Below are 14071 nucleotides of genomic sequence, written 5' to 3'. Positions count from 1 at the left end.
GTCCAACCCTAATTTTCTTCATTGTGTGCAAGTTCAATAGAAATCCTTGAAACTCTTGAAAATATATTTTTTTCTCTCCGTTCTTTATTCTTTAGACCTTATCTGTTGTTTGTGAGGCTCCGACAGTGGCAAATCCTCAGGGTTCATCATCAGCACCTGATTTCAGTCACTGCTCCATTGTGAGGGAGTACAATGTTGTGACGCCCACAATCCGAAGCTCTGTGATTGCTTATGGAAATGAGTCCATGAAGCAGTGTTCAAATTTCTCATTTGTGTATTGCATAGCAAGTGCCCATCATTTGCCCCATTTTAGATGAGCAGACCTGCTTAATAGATGAGTTGCGAAGCCCTTGCTGGAACGATGATGTCATTTCAACCCTAAGAAAGCTGATTGTGTCCTTGGAGGGTTTAAGCGCAGATGTTTTAAAGATTGTGTTTGAATAGAGCTATATGATCAGAAATTGTCTGGAAAACATCAGGATCCATAGGGGCCTGTGGGTGTTGTTGGTGTTGATTTGTGGTGCGACGGCCGCTGGTCATGATGGACACGTTGGTCGTGATCTTCAGTGTAGTGGACAGCGCGTATGGATATGCTGATATGTTGTGCTTGGTGACAGCAGCAGCAACAGCTTGTTTCGGCCTCTTCGCTGACGGTTCTTATGGCATCTGACATCTCAGACAGCAGTGGAACCAATAGTTGTGCAGCTGAAACACATAACCCTGTTTCTGTTGCACTCACTAAATATTTCAGCAGATAAGCAGTGAGAAGAACATTTTATTTCTGCTTGGATTGTTGATATGGCTGCTTTGTGGATATAGTTTATTGAATGTCTTACGAATTCAGCAAGGACAAATTAAATTTAACAAAAGTGATGGCAAATACATTTATTATCATCATATTAGAATGATTTCTGAAGGATTATGTGACTGAAGACTGGAGTAATGATGCTGAAAATGTAGCTTTGTGTGTAACATTGATTTCTCAATATATAAGCAATTTTTTTTTTACAACATATCTTGGCTTTTTATTTTATTATGGTTTGTTAAACTTTTAATACACCTCCAGACCTTTCACTAAATGTACTTTATTTTCATTTCATCTACAATTAAAAGAGAAAAATGTGTAAATAATAGGCTTTGCACTCCGTAATCATGCTTTAGAAGTTTAATTAAAATTCAATCAGAAGAAAGGAAAGTTTTGCAATAATGTCCTTGAATTTTTGCAAATCCGTAGTGTTGTTTGCTCTAATTTGTTAAACTCATTTTCTCTTACTAAGGGATCAATAAAATCAATATTGGTGTTTACTATCTATTGTAGTTTTTATGTTCTTTGCAATGAGCTAATCACAATCCAGAAACCATGACTATATGATATCTATGATAAATTTCCTTGACTCTTGTGCACATGGTTTGAGCATGTGAGCATGCTGGTGATTCTGTTGAACTGTGTGACTCTGGGCATGTTCCAGCCATGTGAGGACCTCAAGTGCCAGTCAGAGTGGTGTATCATCTTACAGGTAAGTCTCGCTCCAATTTACTATGAGAGATGGACTCTGAAAGCTCATTATATGATAATGTTCCCTCAAACATCATTCAAAGATAGTGTTTCATAAAAGTTTTGGATAGAAAGATTGAATTGAGTTGTATATACTGTAGATATTAAATTGCACAAAATGGCATCAAACCAAATGGCCTCTGCAATCAAATGTCGTTAGAGCTTTTCTCAGAACTAGCTTCACTTTTCTGAGCCATTACTTCAAATCAAACTAGTTTCAATGTGATTTTTAGTGGATGTATGAAGATCAAACAGGCGTCCTAGAATAACAGCCATAGTTCATCACATGTTAGACTAACATGGTCCATGTTTTTTTTGTTTTTTTCTTTTATCGGTTTATCCATATTTTTCATCATTTGAAACCTAACAACCTTTTCTTTTCCTTTTCTTCCATGACATTCATGGATTTTATGTGTGCATCAGGGTATAGTTAATCAACTAATACTAAAGCAATACAAAAAACATAAAAAAAACTTATTTTATTTCAATTAGTTGGCAAGGTAACATTAACATAAACATCTAGTTTAACTTTATGTACTAAAATAACAAAAATATATATATCAAGAAAAAAAATAGTCAAAATATTAATAAAAACTATAATAGTATCTAAAATAACACTGGTGTGGATTATGGTGTGGATGTCCAAAATACTTTTTGGGGCCACAATACATCAGAATTCACATTTTATTCTTAAAACGATTAGTTACCCTTTATTTTATCTGTTTATTTGATCAATTTTGTGTCCAGTGTCTGTTTTTAGGACTGTCCCACCATAGACTTGGCGTTAAGCCCATGTTTTGTGGCACGAACAGGTTTAGGGGTCACTGGAACCTTTGCCAGATATCAGAGACTGAAGCATTTTGCTTCCTTAGTTTTGTAATTCTCTGTAATCCTGCCCACGCTCCCACCAAAGTGAGCTGGGTTGTATATATGGTACTGTGGGAAATTTTTATGTCCAAAAGAGCCTGACATCAGCATCGGCAGGATTTCGGAGATCGGGTCAGCTGAGGCCAGAGCTGAAAATACTACATAACATGAATCATAGCTGATCTTCTCACTCTCTCCCTGTAAAACTCTCAAATGGTGCCCAAATTTATATTCACACATTTTTGAAGTTCTTAACCTGTACAGAGGCCCTAAAGCGACATGTGATGCGAAAAAGGGATGAGAGGAAACAATTATATTTCAATGCTTTTGCGTTCTTTCACAGAGCAAAAATGGTGCACTCAAATGCAAAAGCATTGAAATATAATAGTTTTCCCCCCATCTCATGTTCTGCCTCCTACGTAAAATGTCTGTCCTTCTATATGATTAAAAATACTGTGGTTTTTGTCCTCAGGCATTTGATGACTGCATCTTCGCCTTCTTTGCTGTGGAGATGGTCATCAAAATGATAGCCCTGGGGATTTTTGGATCAAAGTGTTACCTTGGCGATACATGGAACCGCCTGGACTTCTTCATTGTCATGGCAGGGTGAGGAAACCTGTCTCTTTTCTCACTTGTCACTCGTGCATTCAGCCATTATCACCACGGTAAAGCTGGTCAAGAGGGACCCGCCGCTCGATTTACAGACCGTCAGTTGGGAAATAGAATTACTGTGAGATTTCCCAGCGCTACGCCATTAACCGTTTAAAAAACATTCCCCTTGTTGTTTAAATTGACCTTTAAATTGACACGAGTGATGAACACATCAAGTCTTCTTTTTTAAAACCACTTTTCTTTCATTATCCTCACGTAAGATCGACAAAAAGAAAGGTTATAGAGATTGACCTTTAGTGTCTGACTCTTGCAGTACGTTTCCTCTGCTCTGCTTCCTCCAGGATGATGGAGTATTCACTGGACGGTCATAACGCCAGCCTGTCAGCCATCCGGACTGTGCGAGTGCTCAGGCCCCTGCGAGCCATCAACAGAGTGCCTAGTAAGTTTCTTTCATGCTGGGAAATCCTGATAAAATGATGCATTTATGGTCATTGGTTGGTTCAAGGTGGTTTAAACATATTAAATCAGTCAGGTTAAGTCGACTGGGTCACCTTGGCTGAGCTGCTGGGGATCCAAGGTGATTAATCGCATGACATTTACGGCTCAGCGAATACGGCTAGCAATTTGTATATTTCCAGGAGAGTATTTTTCTCCGCTATGAATTTCCTTGACAGCAACAAACTAGCTATTATATTCCAGAAACCAGCTTTAACCACCTGAGGCTGCTATGACCTGGTTTTTCCAGCAGGCTGATCTTTGGCTGCTGATGCTACCTGCCTCTCAAAGACATTGTTACGTGTCATTTCATCTGTGATGAAAGGAGAAAACAGCTGCCTGATCTATGACATGTGAAGCAGAGATCATCTCAGCCAATCACGTGATGAGCCTGTGTGCAGGAAAGACAACTTACAGAACACACTAGTCTATAAATTACCCAGCAGAACATGTCCCACAAACGAGAGGCGTATTTCTTTTAATAATGAGCCTCTGTGTGACAGACTGACAGTTATATTTGATCTCCTAGATCCTATAAGATAAAACAATGAGTCCCATAATGTGTCCCATAAGTCTAAGGGAAAATAAAATTACACTTGTGTCCGCTTTGTCTCTGTTTACTGTTAACAGACTTTTACAAAGGCAAGTGTCATATATATAGACAGTACCATTTAAAACTTTGGGAATGGTTAGATTTTTTTTATGTTTCTGAAAGAAGCATCTCTTATGCTTTCCAAGGCTGCATTTATTTGATCAAAAATACAGTAAAAACAGTAATATTATGAAATATTTTAATTTAATTAATTATTATTATTATTATTAAAATGTAATTTAGTGATGGTAAAGCTGAATTTCTCCAGTCTTCAGTTGACATGATTGTTCAGAAATCATTCTAATATGATTTGCTGCTCAAGAAACATTTATTATTATACCATGGTCTGTCTGAATACTAAATTCTGATTGGCTTTGCAATAAAATGCACAGCTAGTTCCAAGTCAGTTTAATCAGCATTCTATATTAAAGGTGCTCTAAGCGATGTTGGGTAACGTCACTTCTTGTTGACGTTCGAAGTATTGTCAAACAAAACGGAGGCTAGCTCAACCCTCCCTCCTCCTCATCCCACACACTGTCTCTTTGGTCGTGTGTCGGCCATATCAAAATTCGCAAGAATATAACATTTTAACGTTAGTCGTTGTTAGGACATCTCTCCTCTAGCTAACTTCCCTCTTCATGCTTCTCTCTCCTTCACTCCCCACACCCCCCTTCATGTGCACGTGCGGTGCACTAACCCCCCAACCCCCACCCCCAAATAATTATTGTCGGTTATTGGCTGGAACACTGTTATGTTTCGTGGTCCAGGCTGGGCCAGTTTGTTTTTCTTGCCGTTTGTGGAGCCTGGGCTGTCTACAGAGGCCGCGTTTTTTTTACAGTGTGTTCAGGGGACAGGCAGCTAGCGGATAGTGAGGAAATGTTTGCTGAATGTGACAAAAAAATGTTTGGCCGAAAAAACACGCGACATCGCTTAGAGCACCTTTAATGAGCTGCTTTCATTGAAGCAAACACACACATACGTCACTGACTCATTTAACTCAATTCAACTCGCAGCTTCATTGCTTGAGAGACACTGAACAGACACAGGTAATTCACACACACATCTCTCTCTCTCTCTCTCTCTCTCTCTCTCTCTCTCTCTCTCTCTCTCTCTGTCTCTCTCTCTCCCGATAGGCTAATTCATTCAAATAAAGCTAATCTTACTGCACTACTTTAGCCCTATTCGGACGGGATTAACTTTACAAGGGTAGATGGAGTAATGTAATTTTACCACAGGATGTCTATAATATTAATGGCCAATTCGCACAGGATAAGATATCTCAGTAAAACTAGCAGAAGTGGGCATCGCCGTCACCCTCCTGTCGTCATGTGTGTATTACATTGCTTCCTGATATCACTTGTGCAAATACATAACCTATTATGTCTGGTCGAACGATGTATTAATTAACTTCAGATTGGATTGTGTTGGTAATAGGCACTTACCTAACGCTAAAAGATGTTTCGTGCCTCTAACAAGTGCTTTCGATCTTCTGAATGCTTTTTCAAGCGTTTCCATACTTGAAAAAATTTGAAAAATACTTTTAAACACAAAATGATGAAATATTTACGTACATATTTACAGCGGGTCTATTCGCACGGGATTAGTATTACCTGAGGTAATTTTTTCGGACCTTTTTACTGAAGGTAAAAGTCGCCGTAATCTTTACTGACATTGTCTGTAATGATTACTGAGATGGCACATTCAGACGGGACTAAAATCACTGAGCAGCTCTGGTAATTATTACTTTACCCCACCTCTCCATGTTAAACTAGTCCCGTCTGAATAGGGCTTTAATCTCTGCAAGATCTAACGAGTCTTAGCTGATGAACCTAACCACCATTTTAACCCTTCCAGTCAAATTTAGCACTGCAAACATCAATGACAGCTTTAACGTGTCAGTGCTGCATGCAAATTACCATGGTATTGACCTTATTTAGAGCAGTGCCATGACAGGTATGAAAGCGAGGCTCTGAGGGATAGACTTGCCATGTTGTCATTGGCATCCACTGTAAAACGCTGTATAAAGCTCCTAGATCACTTATCATTTTCCACAGCTCATGTTGTCTGGAGTTAGATTGTCTTGGAAAGATATTTTTGCAGTGTTTCATCAACAGAATAATCCAAAAGCCCATTAAATAACAGTACAACCCACTGAAGAAATGCATGTCTATCCCTCACAGCCTCGCTTTCATTCCCGTTAAATATCTAAGATGGCGCTGCTGTGAATAAGGTCTATAAGCAGGATAATCCACGGCTAACGTTAGCTGTGAATTAAACGATTTGAAAGCACTCCGCTTTGCTTCGGGTGCTTCTTTGCCTCCACGGCGTGCATTAAAATCGTTTAATGCACAGCTAACATTGCATTATCCCTTATTAATTATCAATGTTGAAAACAGTCGTTCTGCTTGATATTTTTTGGGAAACCCTGATATATTTACATTGAATAGAATGCTCAAAACTCCCAATTTGTTTCTTTGCAGTGTTTTTAGGGAGCAAACTTTTAGTCCACTTGAATTTCAAGATTCCCTGGGCAGTGCACTCACTACTAAACTAGGGGGTGGATTGAGACACACCCCTGGAGCTGTAGATTTTAAGTATGAGTAAGTCTGCTCCACCACATCAGCTTTAATGACTTTGCTGTTGCCCAGATGGAAGACGAGATATCGTGATTTATTTGTCTCGGCGGAGTGTTGCCGCCAGCAGGAGTGCTTTTAGTATGCAATGATATTACTATTCGCTGGAGCGAATTGTGGATGTTAGTTTGAGTGCATGTGTGCGTCTCCATTGTTTTGTTATTGCCGACATGCCGTAATTCAAATACCAAGCTAGAAATGCTTGGCAGAGCGATTCTCTATCTCCCCTCTATCTGTTTACCAGAGAGCAAGTTAGCATGTTCATCCTCTTCCAATGACCATGCTTTTCTCTAGGGGGCTCATTAGAGTGTCCGAGCGACGCTGTGGCTCCACGCTGTCTTTGGTGGGAGGGATGCAGGCCATCGAGAGGATGTTCGCACTCAGACAGGCCCATTTAAAGCCCTCTCCTCCCCATATCATACACTTAAATTACATCAGCCACACACACCCACATCAAACACATTAGTCACACGGATCCACCGGATGAATCGCTTCTCTCCTGGGTCACTTCTCTCAATGATGTTTGCTGATGTTTTTATGCGCATTTGAGAGAGCAGTGCAGTGTCTTTTTGCTGCTTTTCACCATTGTTGTGTCATCTCAAGAAAGCAGAGTGATAGACAGTTCTGTTTCATCTTAAATGAGAATGAGTACATGTAGGTAACAGGTTATTCATTCTGCATGAAATATGCTGAATGTTAATACTCTCTGGCTTATCCATTCTGACAGTTTTTTACACACCGGTCTGTTTTGATCACTGGGCCATGTGACACAACTGAATTACATATGCATCCATGCCTGCTCTTTTGCTCTTTGGTTTGTTTTTTGTCAGGGCTGTCAATTGATTAATATATTTGATTGTAATTAATTTCACATAATCTCACAAAAAACACATAACATGGACACTTTATGTTTCAATTGCAGCAAAATATATGTGCACCACAGAGATTATCTCACTTGCACAAAAATATCATCTGCATATTATTCAATGGTGAAATAACTTTATGGACCCCCCCACCATCACATACTTAATAGATTATACTTGTAAAATTACTTTTGTCCCCTGGCTTAGACCAAACTTGGGCTCATTGGAAAAACATACCTCTACCAACATTTTTGCAAAACTAAAAAAATACCTATACATGTAATTTACTGCAGTTTCTAGCTGAAATGAGCACTAGTGACAGTAAAACACCAACAACTTCATTTCCACTCTCTGAACATTTCATTTCTGAACAACCAACTCAATAATATATTGCCATAATCACGTTCATATGTTTCAGAGAAAATTAAACACACTTTTGGCACCACTTACTGGACATTTCACTTCGAAAGTGTTGCAAAATTTTCCCAATGATCCTAGGTTGCCTCTGACAATCATCTAATGTTTGTCCAAATTACATTTTTGATAGTTCACCAAGGAGAGACAATTAATAAAACTCTTGAATTAATTATACTAATCATTAATTCAGTTTTAATCAATTCTAACATTTTGGCTCTTTTTAGTAATCACAGAATAGAATAAAACCGTTATAATGTCAGATTTAATGTGTTAACTGTGTGTAATAAAAATAACAACATTAGAGTTGAATTAAACACATACGTTAATGTGCTAAATTTGACAGCCATTGTTTGTATTCTTTAGGACAGTGTAATATTTAACTGCCTGAAAGTTCGGGTGTGAGTTTATATTAGCATGTGAAATACATTCCTTAAGCTTTTCCTATTATGGTAATTCTCAGCACTACACTAGAATTCTGCATCCACTCAAGAAAATGTGAGTGTTCCTTGCCTGCAAAACAATGATATTGTAGGGTGTTGCCAGGGCATTGCTGTTTGGTAGCTAAGGTGTTTTGGGTGGGTTGCTAATGTGTTCTGACTGGTTGTTAGCACATTGCTATGTGGTTGCTAGGGTCTTGCTATGTGGTTGCTACTGTGTTCTGAGTGGTGGTTAGCTTTTATTAGTGGTTGTGGGAATGGATTTGGAATGGGTTTTTGTTCAGTGGTCTTAATTTTCCATTCAAGTTAGACTCAGTCAGTCCCTCCGGTCCCTCAGCAGAGCACTTAAAATATGCAATTTGTCTGCTCTGCCGAGCATTATTACACGTGGGACCAATTTAAGTTAAAGGTGTCATTCTACATCATAAGGGCCCAGTTTTACAGACAGGGCTTAGATGAAGCCAGGATTAGGTCTTAGTTCAATTAGGGCATTTAAGTAGCTTTAATAAACATGCCTTAGAAAAAAAACTTTACTGGTGTGCGTCTTGAGACAAAACAATGGCATTTTATTTTAAGATATGTCAGTGCAAGTTGCTTTCAGTTAAAACAGCTCAAACATGCATTTTAGTCTGGGAATAACTTACAGTAAGCCTTGTCTGTGAAACCGAGGGAAGGTTTGCCATTTGATTTACTTTACACGATATACACTGTAGAAAATGTTTTAGGTTCTCTTAACTATTGTTTAAAAAAAATGTCCGAAGTAACATTACTTTGTTTTGGACATTTTAATTTGTTCATTCACTAAATGCAAAATGCAATAAGTTCAGGCAATAAATTCATTAAATTCATCAAGTCAGCTACATGTAACCGAGCTGTATCAAAAGGTCACACTTAATTCCCGATGCCAATACCGACTATAAAACCTCAAGCCCCCAAGCAGTGAAGAAAGGGGAAGACTCTGATGACCCCAGAGGACAGATACTCCCACTCAGGCTGGCTCATGGAACACAAAGAAAAGAATCAAAACCTCCCCTTTGAACAATTACACAAAATAAACCTTAGCGGTGGGCTCAACCTTATCCCAGGTTTTAAAATCACACACTTAAACCAAATACAAGAGTACAACATAAACACAAAGCCAAAAAAACAATACAAAACTAAACAAAGTATACATAATAAAACTAAAATTAATCATAAGCAAAATAGCAGGGTCTAGACATCAGAGGTCCATATGTACATAGCTCCACAAGAAAACATCTGTACCGTATTCCAAAAGTGGAACGAAAACCAAATTTGACGTCATATTCCTCACTGCTTTTAGGCTAAACATGGCGTCCTCAACCCCGAAATTAAACCCAATATATATATTTCTGTCAGGACCACTATCGTCAAATACGATTGGCAAATGCATACAGATTGGCGGTATGGTTCTGTTCTGGGCAAGAACTCCCTGCGCATTCATGCAGCCTAGCATGGATAAGAGCAGGGAGAGCAGCAATAACCCCCCTTAGGGTACACAGAACAGAACCAACAAGAATGTATTGCAGATATCATAAATCCAAGATTTTAAAGTACAACATGATTCAAGAATTTAATGCCATACTGACTGGACAAGAGGAGGGGCTGGGGATGGAGGAGGGTAATTAGCTTGTGAGAAACGCGATAGCTGCTGATACTGATGGAGCTTATATATGTATACAGTGATAGGCGTTGTATTCCTATACTGTAGGTAGACGTGTATCAGCTGAGAGTCAGCTGATGCGAGCTTGACTAATGTGACCTGCCAGAACTGACGCTATGCTTTATATATATATATACACACACACATTCAAATGATTTAAACGTGGAAGAAGAGGCAATAATCGGCCCACGCGCGCTGTTATCTGTGCGCACAGCCTCACACACTCGAAGCGCGTGCACGCAGAGAGAGAGAAAGAGAGGGAGAGAGGGAGGCTCGTTTCAAGCAGTGCTTGAACACCGAATTGATTCCTCTTTTGCGTTTACTTAAGCTTGAACGGACACATACACACAAAATTATGTCAAAATATCCTTCTCCACAAGTATTCTTCCGGTAATGTCATAAGTGAACAGTTGAGAAAGAAACCGGATGTGTGATATTCAGTCCGTGCATTCAGTCTTAAAGTGACAGCAGCCTAATATTCCCTGTCTGTGTCATTAATGTTAATAAAATAAACATAAAAACATCATCATCATCATCATCATCATCTATCCTCACTCATGACTCCTCAGGAAACTTCCTCGCTCCTCGTTCCTTACGGTGCAATTAGAGAATTGAGATGTCCTAAGATGGCTCAATCGAATCAAAGATGTTCGATTGGAGTCCGGTCACAGGTTTGATGACGTAGGAGCAAGGAAACAAGGAAGCATCAATTGAGAGCATTGAGAAGCACTCATTGTCTGATTAATCCATACACTGGTCTATCCACAATTTATACTGGTACTTAAAAAAATAAAGCATTGGATGTTATGCAAACCATAAAAGCAGTATGGAGTTAGCACAGGATAATTAAAATGCTGTTGCGTCTGTGTTCTCTTGTGCCTTTGTATTTCAGGTATGAGAATACTGGTGACTCTGCTTCTTGATACTCTGCCTATGTTAGGCAACGTCCTCCTGCTGTGCTTTTTTGTGTTCTTTATATTCGGCATTGTCGGGGTGCAGCTGTGGGCTGGACTTCTTCGGAATCGGTGTTTCATGCCAGCTGACGTGAAAGCGTAAGTACTGTCCTGCTCTTATCTAACCGGCAGCCTTCTTCCCCTCTTCTCCTCTTTTACCCTCTCTCCGCTGGGAGCATGTCAGCGCTATCAACATGATCCAAACTGGCAGCCAACTGTTGCCAGCAGCAATGGCATTTCAGCCACTGACAGTCTTGTAAACTGAGCATTGCACCTTGGTGTCAAATCAGTGCCGAGCATTGGTCCCCGAGCACTGAAGGTACACACACCTCCAGCAAAGGTACAAGAGTAAAACAACATTACATAAGAAAATTATTTAGAGGCATTGATGAGTACAGACTGCAGTCGTCAAAATGGATTGAATTATAAATCGTATATTTTGATGTAATGGGACAAATTGGTGCTTTGTAAGTGCATGTGTTTGTGTAATGGCCCCTGTGATTCAAGGGGCCATTACGCAAACATTTTCTTCAGCCAGTTCTTATTTAGCATGAAATATGAGCTAGTGAAATGTCCTGTTGTGAAGTGTTTTTGCTGAAAGTTTATTTTCATTTTATTGAGATTAAATTAAATTAAGCACTGCATATGATGGCGGTAAAAGCAGAGTTTTGACCCGGTTCAGCCCTTACATGCATTCAGTTGATTTAATTTTTTCTTAGCCATACCATTTGTGACATGATATTCCCAGGCCTTTAATGGCATCAGAGTATATATTGTTTTAATAACAATGTTTGACCGTCATGTTCTGTTTTAAATTGTATTTGTTATATGCTTGGGGGCTCCACGCTCCCCAATGATGTGCATATAAAATGATAATAGCAATTTTGAAATTAACTTATTTTCCCTTTAAATCTTATACTTCTTAATTTAAACATATCAGGCGGACGAATCAATGATAAGCAAGAGTGTCCATGATAAAGAAAAGGAAAAAATATTTTAGAAATCTCATTTAAAACACATTTTCCAAATTTGTAGAAATGTATTCTTTGTGTCCGGTTGGTTTCAGATGGTTTTGAACAATGTTTATACAATTTTCTAGTTTACATTTAATTCATGAATATCATACTATTTTGGAGGAATCACCCCACATGACATTTTACAACCTGAACCAACCTTGCCTTGTCATAAAAAGGTCACATATCGGATATTTTAAGAGACTTATTGACCTTGGCACGCAGTCCTGAGGTTCTGCAGGGGTCCTCAGTCTCATGTACAGTAAATGACTAATGTAAAGATAAGGAAGAAGCTGTGGTCTCTGAGCATATAATGTGTCAGTTACAGTTACAGTCTGTTTTATATATATATACAGTGAGGAAAATAAGTATTTGAACACCCTGCTATTTTGCAAGTTCTCCCACTTAGAAATCATGGAGGGGTCTGAAATTGTCATCGTAGGTGCATGTCCACTGTGAGAGACATAATCTAAAAAAAAAAATCCAGAAATCACAATGTATGATTTTTTAACTATTTATTTGTATGATACAGCTGCAAATAAGTATTTGAACACCTGAGAAAATCAATGTTAATATTTGGTACAGTAGCCTTTGTTTGCAATTACAGAGGTCAAACGTTTCCTGTAGTTTTTCACCAGGTTTGCACACACTGCAGGAGGGATTTTGGCCCACTCCTCCACACAGATCTTCTCTAGATCAGTCAGGTTTCTGGGCTGTCGCTGAGAAACACGGAGTTTGAGCTCCCTCCAAAGATTCTCTATTGGGTTTAGGTCTGGAGACTGGCTAGGCCACGCCAGAACCTTGATATGCTTCTTACAGAGCCACTCCTTGGTTATCCTGGCTGTGTGCTTCGGGTCATTGTCATGTTGGAAGACCCAGCCTCGACCCATCTTCAATGCTCTGACTGAGGGAAGGAGGTTGTTCCCCAAAATCTCGCAATACATGGCCCCGGTCATCCTCTCCTTAATACAGTGCAGTGGCCCTGTCCCATGTGCAGAAAAACACCCCCAAAGCATGATGCTACCACCCCCATGCTTCACAGTAGGGATGGTGTTCTTGGGATGGTACTCATTCTTCTTCCTCCAAACACGTTTAGTGGAATTATGACCAAAAAGTTCTATTTTGGTCTCATCTGACCACATGACTTTCTCCCATGACTCCTCTGGATCATCCAAATGGTCATTGGCAAACTTAAGACGGGCCTTGACATGTGCTGGTTTAAGCAGGGGAACCTTCCGTGCCATGCATGATTTCAAACCATGACGTCTTAGTGTATTACCAACAGTAACCTTGGAAACGGTGGTCCCAGCTCTTTTCAGGTCATTGACCAGCTCCTCCCGTGTAGTTCTGGGCTGATTTCTCACCTTTCTTAGGATCATTGAGACCCCACGAGGTGAGATCTTGCATGGAGCCCCAGTCCGAGGGAGATTGACAGTCATGTTTAGCTTCTTCCATTTTCTAATGATTGCTCCAACAGTGGACCTTTTTTCACCAAGCTGCTTGGCAATTTCCCCGTAGCCCTTTCCAGCCTTGTGGAGGTGTACAATTTTGTCTCTAGTGTCTTTGGACAGCTCTTTGGTCTTGGCCATGTTAGTAGTTGGATTCTTACTGATTGTATGGGGTGGACAGGTGTCTTTATGCAGCTAACGACCTCAAACAGGTGCATCTAATTTAGGATAATAAATGGAGTGGAGGTGGACAATTTAAAGGCAGACTAACAGGTCTTTGAGGGTCAGAATTCTAGCTGATAGACAGGTGTTCAAATACTTATTTGCAGCTGTATCATACAAATAAATAGTTAAAAAATTATATATTATTACATATATGATTTCTGGATTTTTTTTTTTAGATTATGTCTCTCACAGTGGACATGCACCTACGATGACAATTTCAGACCCCTCCATGATTTCCAAGTGGGAGAACTTGCAAAATAGCAGGGTGTTCAAATACTTA

General features: G+C 39.4%; 1 protein-coding gene across 3 annotated transcripts in view; it reads left to right on the top strand.

Annotated features, from left to right (window-relative positions):
• The window catches only part of cacna1ha (calcium channel, voltage-dependent, T type, alpha 1H subunit a), a 114228-nt gene that overhangs the window by 48607 nt on the left and 51550 nt on the right, over positions 1 to 14071 (top strand). For all 3 annotated transcript variants that reach the window (XM_082172379.1, XM_082172377.1, XM_082172378.1), the window contains exons 3-6: positions 1408 to 1517; positions 2895 to 3028; positions 3376 to 3473; positions 11045 to 11204. In XM_082172379.1, coding sequence (XP_082028505.1) covers positions 1408 to 1517; positions 2895 to 3028; positions 3376 to 3473; positions 11045 to 11204 — 502 coding nt within the window. The remainder of the gene's footprint in view (positions 1 to 1407; positions 1518 to 2894; positions 3029 to 3375; positions 3474 to 11044; positions 11205 to 14071) is intronic.

The sequence above is a fragment of the Leuciscus leuciscus genome, assembly GCF_965113295.1.
Source record: "Leuciscus leuciscus genome assembly, chromosome: 1".
In the NCBI taxonomy this organism is placed as follows: Eukaryota; Metazoa; Chordata; class Actinopteri; order Cypriniformes; family Leuciscidae; genus Leuciscus; species Leuciscus leuciscus.
Note: the sequence above shows the minus strand (reverse complement) of the source record. Positions and strands in the feature narration are given on the sequence as shown.